The sequence below is a fragment of the Notolepis coatsorum genome, assembly GCF_963971535.1.
Source record: "Notolepis coatsorum genome assembly, chromosome: 5".
Taxonomy (NCBI): Eukaryota; Metazoa; Chordata; class Actinopteri; order Aulopiformes; family Paralepididae; genus Notolepis; species Notolepis coatsorum.
In genome coordinates, this window is record NC_140169.1 from 180,898,480 (window position 1) to 180,912,710 (window position 14,231).

At 39.0% G+C, this 14,231-nt stretch overlaps 1 protein-coding gene across 1 annotated transcript in view; it reads left to right on the forward strand.

Annotated features, from left to right (window-relative positions):
* The window catches only part of LOC311227880 (contactin-associated protein-like 5), a gene marked incomplete at both ends in the record, with an annotated part of 428,878 nt that overhangs the window by 374,810 nt on the left and 39,837 nt on the right, over positions 1-14,231 (forward strand). The window contains 2 exons of the mRNA XM_084313722.1: positions 5,959-6,078; positions 12,605-12,805. Coding sequence (XP_084169848.1) covers positions 5,959-6,078; positions 12,605-12,805 — 321 coding nt within the window. The remainder of the gene's footprint in view (positions 1-5,958; positions 6,079-12,604; positions 12,806-14,231) is intronic.

Here is a 14,231-nt window from a genome sequence, read left to right on the forward strand (position 1 = left end):
CCAGACAATAATATATTCTTCAACATCAAGGACAACTGCTGCTACTCAGATTATCAGTACAACCGGACAATTAAGACAGTTAACAAACTATCAATAATTCACTTCAATTCCAGAAGTCTGTACGCAAACTTTAACAGCATTAAGGAATATTTAAACCAGTTTACACATCCATTTAACATAATTGCCATATCAGAAACCTGGATGAACGAGGAAAACGGAATGGATTTTGAAATGGACGGATATGAACTCAACTACATGAACAGAAAAAATAAGAGTGGAGGAGTGGCTGTGTATGTGGATATTATAAGATTGTAGAAATAATGACAAATGTGATTGATAATCTATTAGAATGTATAACAATAGAAATATGTGTAGAAAAAAGGAAAGATATTATTGTGAGCTGTAGGCCTATAGAGCACCAGGTTAAAATATTGAAGTTTTCAAGGACTGGATCGAAGGAATGTATATAAACAATAATCAAAAGGCTATTATCATCTGTGGGGATTTTAACATTGATCTTTTAAATCCAAACAGACATAAAATTACTCTGGAATTCATCAACACATTGTGCAGTTTGAGCCTTTATCGAAAAAGCACAAGACCCAGCCGAATCACATCCCATTGTGCCACTCTGATAGACAATCTATTTATGAATATTATAGAAAACAATACAGTGTGTGGCTTACTAATCAATGACATCAGTGACCATTTACCAGTTTTTACAGTTTATGACAACAACTACACAGAAAACAAGCAGTATCATAAATATTGTCCAATAAAAGAATATAGCAGTAAGCATGAACACTCAGACAGCCCATGCATGGATCACAAGGGGATTACATAATAATAATAATAATAATAATAATAATAATAATAATAATAATAATAATAATAATAATAATAATAATAATAATAATAATAATAATAATAATAATAATAATAATAATAATAATAATAATAATAATAATAATAATAATAATAATAATAATAATAATAATAATAATAATAATAATAATAATAATTCATTTTATTTATATAGCGCTTCTCAATGACCCGAAGTCGCTGACAGTAATTATATAGTAGAAACGAAGAAACAAAAAAGGAACATGAGACCATGGGGGAAACAGGGGGAAAACAGCATGAGATAACACAAAAATACAGAGCGACAGGAACAGACATCAATCGGGTTGGAGGGGGGGGGGGGGGTTGAAGGCAAGGGAGAACAGGTGGGTTTTGAGCCGAGCTTTGAAGGTGGAGAGTGTAGGGGAGTCTCTGATGGACTGAGGGAGGGAGTTCTAGAGTCGGGGTACAGCGCGAGAGAAGGCCCGATCACCAACGTTTTTGAGTTTGGATGTCGGGACAGTGAGGGAGGCAGTGGCGGCTCGCCACTAGGGGCGCAAGGGCGCCGACCCACCTGCTGGCCAGCTGCTGTTAAATCAGAGAAGAAGACAATAAAACTTTTTCGTTTTTGTGTTTTATAGCCCTATAAATAATATAAACATGTTTAAAATGAATAATATTTACTCATTTTAAGTATGTTTGTATTTCCAATGCACAATATAACGTTATTATCTAAATTAAAAAAACATCGTTTTCATGAGCAGGAAGTGACGTTTTTTTTAATTTTTTCGTATTTCTCGCCCGGGCTAGAAGCGATAGCGCTCTGAGTGCGCGTCACAGTTTGATCGCTGTCTCCGTCACAGCCAATCAGTGCATACAGCGTTGTGCGTTGAAATATGACTATTATGTTGGAATCCGAGCGCGATTTGAAGCGGTCTAGGCAGCAGCGTGAACTTCCGTGAAGAATTTCCATAGCCGCATTTTCGTGGAGACGCTCTCTGATTGGCCGACGCGATGCCAGTTTTTTTCCATAGCCGCATTTCTCGGGTTGGCTTAGAGAGAGAATGCAACACAGCAACAGCAGTTCAGTCGACTCGTCAACAACAACAGCAACTACACTGAGCTTAGGCACTCTTTCAAAGTTGGTTAAGGTTAGAGTTTGTCTTAGAGCATGGCGATAGAACGCCAGGTAGTTTGCAGGCTGTTCGAGGCGGAAATGGACAAAGACACAGCTCTTCACTCACACAGCTTGTTGGCTAACAACAAGCTATATGGATGCGGACAATGTATGGACATCAACACAGGCTGGATGGACAATGCCATGGAGTGGAATGGATATACTTTATCAACAAGCCAACAACAAGGTAGATTAGCGATCTTAACTCTAGTTTAATACATGATACGTTGTCTACTGATGCCGCATAACGTTGTAACGTTACAGCTACTGCTAGCTGTTAGCTCCGTCATCTTAGCTGGCCACTTTTATAATTACTTCATGGAAACGGAGTAACGTTAACGTTTAAACGTTATGTCGAGGTCATACAATACTACAGTCGACATAAGGTTAACGTTACCCCGTTTCCATGAAGTGTTTAAATAGCAGCAATCTTGTTGAAAATGTAACTTTACTAAAATGCTCTCTCTCTCTCTCTCTCTCGCTCTCGCTCTCGCTCTCTCTCTCTCTCTCTAATTTCACCGCATGTGGGACATAACCACTGAGACAATGAATGGTAACTTGTTTAAAATAACGAGCTTTACAAATGTGTTTATTATTGAATGGATCTGACATCATCTGAGAGAGAGAGAGAGAGCGAGAGAGAGAGAGCGAGAGAGAGAGAGAGAGAGAGAGCTGTGCGTGTTTGTGTTGGGCTTTTTTTACCAAACGTTTGGTATAGCGCCCCTAGTGGCGAAGTACCCAGCGGCCGCCACTGGAGGGAGGCAGTAGAGGAGGACCGGAGGGAACGGGTGGGGCGGTAGGGAAGAAGGAGATCAGTTAGGTAGGGGGGGGCCAGGCTATGGAGGGCTTTGAAGGTGAGGAACTGTTTTGAAGTTTATGCGTTGTTTGATCGGGAGCCAGTGGAGAGAGTGGAGGATAGGAGTGATGTGTTCACGGGACCGGGTGTTAGTGTGGAGGCGGGCGGCTAAGTTTTGGACCATCTGCAGTTTATGGAGGTGATGCCAGTGAGGAGGGAGTTGCAATAGTCCAGGCGGGAGGAGATGACAAGAGACAAGTAAGCTATCCTCAGTATTTTATTGAAAATGATCAAACTTTTAGCAATATGGGTGATGTGGTTAACAACTTTAATATATTTTTTGTAAATATTGGACCAGAATTAGTGGAGACAATCCCAGATCCAGTGACTCCTGAAGAAATAAATGACAATTATTTTGAAATAAATCCTAGATCAATGTTTCTGGAAGCGGTAGAAGAAAATGAAATTATAGAAACTACTAATAAATAATGTAAGTCTGACCTCAACCAAGAAAAATGCCAAGAAAATAAAATCAGATATCGATATAGATAGATACCAATCAATGGCTATATTGTCAGTATAGAGCTGTCAGCAGTAGCTGGACTATGTTGTTCCTATGGAGACTGTTCTCACTGATCAAAGGCCATTGGATTAATTGGAGACACTTTTCAAAACGTGTAGGCAATGTGATGTACTGTAGCACATTTCATATATAAGAAGCAAATCAAAGTGTGTTACATAAGGTATACAATAGCTACAGAGAAATAAAAGAAGATACATTTTCAGTGGCCTGCACTCACAATTGCAATATTATGATTAAAGGGGACATATTATGGGGAATGAGTTTTGCGTAGTCTTTGTATGGGTTTTATACTCGGGTAACAAAAGAAGTTGTGGATGTTGACAGAGTTGAATGTCCAGGCTGCAACTGATGTAGTTTGTAAGGTTTATTGTCCAAAGAAAATGATGGTTGAGAACAGAACAGTTTGCGTCTTCCATGAAAAAACTCTCTCTCTCAGCAGGTGCATAACATTACTTGTCCAATCGGTGGTACATATTGTAGCGATCCGTCGTGTTGTAATGTCAGGAAGAATAGGGAGAGGTTGTATTCGTATATGGTGGTTTAATTCCAGCTCAATATGGGTTTTACAGGTTAATACTTTCCCTTGTAATGCACAACGCAGCTACCTGCTAATACGCTCGCGTCACGACAACCTAACATCTGGTCCGTCCTCCCATATCTCCCGGGGGGAAACAACACCCCCAGCTACATATAGCTTATTATACCTGAACGGCCGGGTCTGGTGTGGGGTGCTAAGCGATTGTCGTTGAGCGACAGCCGATCATATCGCCAGGCGACGTCGCTCGCCCGCTGTGTGCTTTTGACTTTAGAAGATATTGACACCATGTCTATCAACCTGTTTATTTTTATTTTGAATTCTGAATTACATTTTTCCTTATTTATTTATTTTCCATTATTATGGTATGCATGTGTGTGAATGAGACTCATGAGAAGGCAGGTGAGGGAGTGAGACCTACCTCCGATAGGTCTGATAGTTGAGTGGGGATAGGGGGTGCTATTGCTGGCCACACCTCAGGCTCTGCCAAGAGAAGTCTGGAGAAATCCACAGTATAAACTACAACCCACACATCAGACCAAAACAAACGTTATTTTTTAACAAAGTGTAATACTAAGCAGGGTTCTTTTGCCTAATGGTCACTGTTTGACAGTATTACAGATTATATCTTTAATAGAAAGGGAGTCTAGATGAACTTTAGCCGTTCTTCCTAAGCACCAAAGACAATAATCTTAGTTCTGTCTTCATTTAGTTGGAAGATATTCTGACTCATCCCATCATTGATTTGGTCAGTGCACTGATGCAGCAGAAGCCACTCCTCTCGACCGACATGTACAATTTCCTTTGTGAAAAGACATCTAATTTCATGGGAAATTAATCTAATTTGCTACTCATTTGCACTGCAGTTGTTTTTGTTGTCATTTTGATATACCTTTTCATGGCTACCGCTACATTTCCATGGGCTTTTAAAGTAAATTTGCAAAACACGTAAACAGAAATGTTATAATGCATTCAGGATTTACGTTAATTTAGTTTAATACTAACGATTACTCTGTTGGTTTAAAAACTACGAAATGGCATTACATTTGGTAAAGACTTGTTTAGGACTAGAAACTCAAAGTTTTTTACTTGACTTGACTTGACTTGTTATTATACCGTAGCATCTTGCTAAATATACACACACCTCACATCAACATAAATTCACACCTTACACGCACACACACACCTTTTTCATACCAGCGACAGAGTGAATGGCAATTAAGAGCGGCTGTCAGATGTTCCCAGCATGGTGAAAAAAAAGCTAATATTACACATGCTACTCCAGTAATTTCCTCAATCACCTACCGCCACCCCCACAAAGGTGATACACAGGCTTGCGTTTCAAATCTGGTTGCACAGTGTTTGAATGACGCCACGCGCACACACGCTCCCGCATGCGCATAAATGTTCCCTCGCGTACGCACAGACTAAAGACAATGCCTAATTACCTCTACGAATGGAATGTAACACATTTCATTCACAAGTTTTGTGTGAATGTATCTGAGAACGTATTTGAACACACCTGACGACCTGATCTATTGATATGCAAAGTAGCCAGGTGGAAGTTTAGCGAGTTGGCGCATCAGTCGAGTGCAGCGTATTCCTGTGTGCACGCGCGTGCACATCCGTGCATGTGCGTGCACGTGCTTCTGCTCACAGAGCCTGCTTGCACGGCGTGCAACCCCGTCCCATGAGCAACGCACCTCTGGTGATACAAATATCTGACAATCTATCTATATCTATCTATCTATCTATCTATCTATCTATCTATCTATCTATCTATCTATCTATCTATCTATCTATCTATCTATCTATCTATCTATCTATCTATCTATCTATCTATCTATCTATCTATCTATCTATCTATCTGTCTGTCTGTCTGTCTGTCTGTCTGTCTGTCTGTCTGTCTGTCTGTCTGTCTGTCTGTCTGTCTGTCTGTCTAAATTAGCATAATAAGTACCTATAGAATTGTATTTTTCTCATTCTTATCGACCCCAACCATTCTTTTTTGCAATGTTTCTGTCCAGCCATCTACGAGCCCTCCTGCGAGGCCTACAAGCTGATGGGCGGCTCCTCTGGCTATTTCTCCATTGATCCGGATGGGAGTGGCCCCCTGGGGACCACACAGGTCTACTGCAACATGACAGGTGAGATCAGTCCACGGATCACCACAGCTCTGCATTGCTCTGATAATACTGTTTTCATACACTTCTTAAAGGCTAATCGAGATTTATGACCAAAACAATGGCCTAGATCGGATTACACGTTCCTATTGTATAATCCAATTCGCCCCATGCGATAGCGACAGATCAGCAGAATAAATCTCTATGCAACATGTTTCATCTAAGCTCTGTATATCTGGCCATTCACTTTCAGTTTATCCCCTCATCCCCCATACTGTATGTGAGAATTAGCCACATTTTGTCAGTTGTTTCATATCCCCTTAAATATCCCCTTAAATCCACTAAGGTTTTTCATACCAGCGACAGAGTGAATGGCAATTAAGAGCGGCTGTCAGATGTGCCCAGCATAGTGAAAAAAAGCGAATATTACACATGCTACTCCAGTCATTTCCTCAAAACGTCTGTTTTCGTAGGACCCTCGTCAGTTTAATGAAATTCACCAGTGATATACAGTATATCAGTGATAGATTACTTGACTCTTCATAAAGGAATACAGCTGATTATCAGCTTTTAAAATGAAATAATGTCCTTCTTATGCCGTATGATAGGCAAGTCTGTTTTGGTGGATGATATTAACTCCTGTCGCCCCCAAGAGAAGAGTTGTTTTTTCCCCACTACCTAATCTAAAGCAATATGTACAACTCCATGGAGCAATTAATTGCTAAAGATGGGAGGTTTATTTGTTTATTTAGATCCCCATTAGCTACCATCAGGGTCCACACAATAAAAACAACACAATTAAACAACATAAAACGATGTGAAATCAATTCACAGCTTCCGAGTTAATTTGATTGTTTACACTGTCTAATATTATTATTTCTCATAATCTTTTATATTCAGATACAATTGTATTGCCTATATTTATGTATTTCTACTATTACCATGCCCATACCTGTATCCCCATCCCATGCTGCTATGACGGCATCAATAAAGGAGTATCTTAGCTTATCTTATCAGTGGTCTCTGGTATGGAACTGGTAGAAGCACTGCTGTAACATAAAGCTCCTTTAGATGTTAACGGTCAGACGGCATCATATGAGTCTACCGTTCGTTTCCCATTCGCTTTCAATGGAGCAGCACTGATAGGGTAAAACAGATTCAGAGCCCAGTGGCTCTCTAGTCTCTTGCCGTGGAGCCGGAGTTATTAATATTCAATATCGCTGATTCCACTGTTCAAATCCATATGAATTCTTTGTACGTGAATGATTAAATTGAGGGGCATTTCCAGTTAGGTTTACTATCATTTGCTCCGTTGAGTATGATTGGATTGGCGGCGAATGCCGATGTTTTATTCTCTCACAAAAGCAAAAGTGTGCGTTTGTGTGTGTATGTGTGTGTCCCATTAAGTTTACTGTCATTTTCGTATGTGTGTCCCTTCAAATCAGCGGGTCACGCGGTTTACAGCTTGGCAGCTGCAGGAGTGTTTCCACACTGAAGCGGTGTGATTAGTTATTCATGTATCCAATTCCTGAAGGATATGCAAATCCTGCAAACTGGTATTGTCACCTGTGGGCGTAATACCTAAGGAAATGAATAGCAAAAATAATGATATGCATTTTAAGTGAGGGAAAAAAGAAAGAAATTGGTCGCTAACTTCAAAATGTTCCTCGCAGCATAAAACTTGGATAACCGTTACAGTCAGGGTTCAAATTACAATGAGGCCCAGGATGGCCCCCCTTTAGTTCTGGCCAGAGCGTCCCTATTTCACAAAGTGTCATCAACACATGAGATAGTCCAAGGCTAGGCGACAAGATTATACCCATTAGTTCTTTATTACAGCAGAGCGGATAAGCTCATTGGCTTTTGGGAAATGGCTCCCCGGTGCCTTGGCTGGCTGCGGGGCACACACAACATACAACCGGCAGTGGTAGAAGAAGTACATTGCAGCTTTAAATGTAGATAAATGTAGATAAATGAGTAAAAGTAAAATCCAGTCAATCCATTGACCTCTATAGACCATGTTAAAGTGGTATGTGGTCCAGTTATACTGCTCTGATGATGTCTTCTGTGAAAGTATATCATCATCATACATTTTTGCCTTGTTTTCTATGCAAAATATTTTTCTTCAAAGTAACTCGTAACTGATGGGTTCAGATAAATGTAGTGGAGTAAAAAGTACAATATTATTTCCTTTGAAATGTAGTGGAGTAAAAGTATAAAGAATAAAAAATTATTATACTTTTCACCACTGACAACTGGTATAGCTTACATTCCTAGCGGGTAGCTACATTCCTTTGGAACATAGATCCTCCGGTTGGGGGGGGGGGTTATCTTAACACCACAATGAGATGATCCACTCCCTCCTGTAGTGGATTGGTCTATTTTTTATATTTAAGTACATTCAGGCCATGGTTACACTGGGGGAAAACAGCAGCGTTTTATTTTCGAATGATTACGTTTGCATGTCCAAGTTAAAAAGAAACGCAGTTTTGGCAGGAAAACGCGTTTTCCTAGTAGCAACGCTCAAAGGGTGTTTTCGTTTTGGAAACTCGTCGACAATGGTGCCATGTAATTTGCGCGAGCCGGATACGGAGCCGTTCTGCCCAATGCCCATGCGCAGTAGAGACCGACGCCAAATTCTCCCCTGGCTGGACCTTGACTCCGTCCATTAGTCCAAACATCAGAACTATTTCTGGGAGTCACTTGCAATACCGCGCTATAATTAATATAATTTGCTGCCTCCCAACACCAACCGGCCATATGGGGAGGCTATACAGGATATCAGCTGCGTCCTCCTCAGATTGCTTATTCATGTGTAACACGCACGGTTATTTCCAGTGCAGAGCTGTCCCAAGTAGCTGCGGCTACCAACGTGTTGTCAAGTTATTGTTATAAGGAGCCCAGTCCAAACTACAACAGTCTGCATACCCTTAACAATTGTGTGTATTGAGCCGTATTGTATTGTACCCATTCTGCAATCTGTTAAATAAAGTTTTCATCCATTTCTACTAGCGTTAACGTTACTACGTTAATAGCCTTGATGCTAACTATATACATGGAGAATGCCATTCACATTAGCATGTAGCTAACAACACCGGAGATCTTTTTGTGGGACTAAACTATCCGCTCTTGGTGGTAAATTGTGTTGATGTTGGTTTTGTTTCATCAACAAATGAGAGGCAGAACACACAGTGAATGTATCCGTTTTTGTTTATTGCACTTTTATTGCACTTTGTTTTCTTGCTGAAAAAGAAATCCTACTTTGGCTAAATGGCTCACGCGAGGTATTTAAATATGGTGGACTGTTGTTTTTTAGCAGGAAGTGTAGTGGCACGTTCAACCTTTCTGATTGGTTGAAAATGGCCTTCATGTTTGAACTACATCGCCACCTACTGCTTTGGCATTGTACTATGTATGTATATAGTAGACGAGACAAAACAACGTCTAACTTAACTCTTACTTGCCTGCCAATACGCAGCGTTCTGAAAAGCTAAATGAAACTAAATGAAATGGCCCTAGTGTAACCGCAGCCTCAATATCAAATACTTCTCTACTTAGGATTTTGAATGGAGGACTTTCACGTTTACCAGTGTACTATTCCTTTTTTTTTTTTATTCCTGTTTATTTAACCAGATAAAAACTCATTGAGATTAAAATCTCTTTTACAAGAGTGACCTGACCAAGAAGGACAGCAAAAACACATTTGTTTCAGACAAAAACAAACATTAAAAGATTCAGACAAGTGAGCTCATGGTTCCAAGGAAATAAAATACTCTGTCAATAAAAACATTTAGTTTCCTATGTTCTCAGATTCCATGGTCTTCATCATATGTTTGAATTAATATGTATCCTGTAGTGTATGTGTATATACGACAATGTACAGTAGCTCGTCTTGCAGGCTATTCCAAAAATGTGGGACCGTCATTAACAAATGCTATGTTTGTTATCTGGGTATTTCTACACTTACTTAAGTGAAGGACCTGTGTACGTCTTCCACCACTGCTTAAGTATATGTCTCTGCAGCAGTTACCAGCCTAAAGCGACAATGTGTAAAATATGTTTTTGTAAATATATTTAGCTCCCAAATACATCTTCACGTGGACACACTGACTCAGTCTGTGAGTGAGTTTCATTGACCAGTGTAGCAACGGTGCAGATTCCTTTCTAAAGTTTCACAGAATGGCTTGTCCTTTTAACCAAACAGAGAAGCTCAAAGGGAACTTCTGTTGGAATAAGCATGCCATTTTGTGGGTTATTTTGTGGTTAATCTACATGCTCATTGCCGGACCGTGTTGAATGAGGACCATGTACTGTAGATTAAACTACTAAAAGTGCTATGTTTTGGAGCAAAAATGCAAACCAAATAAAATAATTTTTAACATCATAAATCTTACACATTGAACAGCTTTAACCTGTTCCACCCCACGGCCACGGTACCGACCCCTTTTTGACATTATTATCATATATTAGTATTTTTATGAGTGATGCAATAAATTAACGTTTTTAAAATCAAACGTTTTCAAGTATTATTATCACTACTATGTCACAAATACATGTAGAATGTAAAACGTTAGGTTGGCAATAGTTTAGCAATAGGTTAAAAGTGAGTTTATATCATTTTAAGTTTTTATTTTTCACTCGCGTTTTTGACGCTGAAGCGTAAATGGAAATGTTGAACCATGGGAATTGGAGTTTTTTGCGGCCATTTTGAAGAGCGCCTCGCCAGCTATCTGCCAGCATCGGAATTTCTCAAAACTACACTTCCCGTGGTCCGCTATGGTCGTTCAAAGTTCGGCGTTCTGAATGAATCATATCAATAATTGTTATGATTCGCGATAATAAGCTACAAAAGGTAACGTTTTTGACAAATATTGAAACGCAGTCAGTTTCTCCACACTATTGTAATCATGTAGGAATAATTAGATCTGAAATTAGTTACAAAATGATTACACTGTGGGAGAAATAAAAAAGTACAGTCGATTACATTAAATATCTGTATATGTTATTATGCATGCCTGGTGATACTATATCCAAATTGAACTCGGCCATTTGAAAGATACTATATGTATATATATATATAAATGTGCGAATTGGCTATAATAAGGTAATGTATAAGCATATATTCTATATTCTATAATAATATTTCAAATTGCATTGGTCCGGATGGGAGAATTCAGTACTGTATATACAAAACCTTCAATTTTATCATCTTCCCTTTATTAATTTCCTTAGATCTTTTGTACACATGATCTCAAGAGGGTACTGAATTAGCTCAGTGGCAGTTTTTTAAGTTTGGTCATTATTATCATGGTTTTATTCACTGTCAAAGATGAAAAGAAAAATCATAATTCATATTTTCCTTTGTTTCATCAGAATTTAAGCAAGCCTAGTAATAGACACAATATTTCTGACACTGAGAATACATTCATTGAGGTCCATAGATGTTCCTAGATACCAAGAATATGCAAATAGCCCTTGTAGAAGTGGAGCAATATTCCATTTACCATAGGTATACATTTTATGCAGATTTCACCTGGGGTGGAACAAGGGCACAATTTGGGTCTAGGACATATTAAGCATAGAAATAAACATACGCAAAAACACAAGACCCCCCCCCCCCCCCCCATTCAGGCCTGTATCTACAGTACTGTGTAGCATCTGTTCACATGTCTTCACCACTGGGCAGTTTAAATGTTGTTGTTTTAAATTATGATTGTAATATTTTTGTATATATATTTTTGTATTTATGTACTCATTCTTTCATTTGTTTATTTTGTATTATTTATTATTATTATTATTATTATTATTATTATTATTATTATTATTATTATTATTATTATTATTATTATTATTATTATTATTATTATTATTATTATTATTATTATTATTATTATTATTATTATTATTATTATTATTATTATTATTATTATTATTATTATTATTATTATTATTATTATTATAATATTTTGTATTTAATTAAATGTATTATTATACAATTAATACATCTAAAACGTATTAATTATTACATAGAGGACTGGCCACTCCACAGAAATGGCCCTCAAGAGGCACTAGCAAAAGCGAAAGGCCTCTCCTCTGTCCTGATTCTCCTAGACCTATATGCAGCCTTTGACACAGTCAACCATCAGCCTATTCTCAGTCCTTGCCCCACAATGGTGGAACAAACTGCCCACCACAGTTAGGACAGCCGAAACCCATACAATCTTTCGCCGTCGACTAAAGACGCACTTCTTCAACCATTATCAAATCTTTTTATAATTTCTTTTTTTTTATTACAAATAATATTTCTAACCATAACTAACCTACTGTCATGCACTCAATATACTAACCTACACTGTAGCACTCAACACTTTGATGAACATTGTTATTCAGCTGATAGAGTCGTGCTCTTCCTGATGACTTGTTGTACAGAACTTCGCTTTGGATAAAAGCGTCAGCTAAATTACTAAATGTAAATGTAAGTGTATTATTATTACCCAATTTCTACTCTGGGATTAATAAAGTTCTCACCTCATCTGTTCTCTGTGTTTAGATGAGAAGGTGTGGACCATTGTGAGCCACAACAGCACGGCTCCGGTGAGAGTCCAGGGCTCTTCCCTCCAGAAGCCCTACGTCATGAGGTTCAACTACAGCGCCTCCGCCGACCAACTGCGCGCCGTTGTGACCGGGTCCGAGCAGTGTCAGCAGGAAGTGGTGTACGGCTGCAGGAAGTCCCGCCTCTTCAATACTTGGGGTGAGTGTCGGGGCGGGTTATTTATGCATGTTGTGCACAACATTTCTGTTGCCTCCGAAAAGTGTTCTGTCAGAAATATCTGTGCACACTTCACCAAGCAGACATCCTGCACGGTCCATTTATTCCAGAATGTTTGTCCATACCCTGCCTGTATATTCCCCGTTGAGTGTGCTATTAAACAGTGCTCGTGTGGTTGTCACATGGGGAGTTGAATAATGCATTCTGTTTCTGAGACCCAACCGTAGGTTCATCACTTATGAAAAATGTATGTGGCCATATCTCTCTTGGAGGTGAATACCATGACACTGCCGGCAAGAAACAGAAACTGTACCATTAACGGAGAAGGAACTTTGTTTTTTTCAGCCCCGGCAGATATGAAATAAAGCATAATTGCTTTCATTGTTTACTTGAATGCTTCAGTAACTGCCATTGTCTAGCCCCCCCCCCCTAATTTAAACACAGTGCACTGTAATTGGACTAGCTTGACAGCAGTTAGTCCGCATATTGTTCCTCTCAGATGACGACGCAAGGACAACATAAGAATAATAACGGCCCACACATATATATATATATATCTTGCCTATATATTGCTGTTGCTACTTCTTTACTCACTTTACTGCTGTTACCACTTTACTGCTGTTACCACTTTACTGGTGCCACCACTGCTGCTACTGTTGTTGCTACCTACTTACCTTGTACTATCTTGTATTTTGTACGTTTTATATTGTATCTTATAGTATATTATCGGACTGTGAAGCTCTGTATCCCCCCCCCCCACATGTTGCTTTGACACCTGAATTTCCCCAAGGGGATTAATAAAGGATCATCTTATCTTATCTAATTATGTCTATACTACTATGCACTCAAGACTGTAGCACCCAAGTTCAACACTGTTTGACGAACAATGTTTCTTACCCTTAGCTGTCAGAGTTGTACCCTTCCTGCTGTTGTACAGAACTTGTAAGTCACTTTGGATAAAAGCGACAGCTACATAAATAACTAAATGTATATATTTTCCACCGTTTTCAACATCTCTATATCAACAACAACAACAACAACAATATAGTGCATCTCTATCAAATGTGAGGGCAAACACTTTCACTTTCTGGACCGCAATAAATATCAGCAGATGAAGATAAACACGTCATGACTCAATTTATGAAGCAGCACGTCATGATATCTGTCATGTGCCATGAATCCATCTAGCAGCTGTTCATCTGAAAGATAATTATGCATGGATAAGTACTTCCCAGCGCAAATTTCTCACGGCAAGTAACCCATCTCCCGTTTACAGTAGCACATAATCAAATCTCCCTTGTGTTTAAGCACGTAGCAAAAGCAATCTTGGTGTGATGGCTTTAAGTTAACTGGGAAACAAGATACCACCACCGCTTGCTTGTCAATTCGAGTGTAGATCTATGGAGTC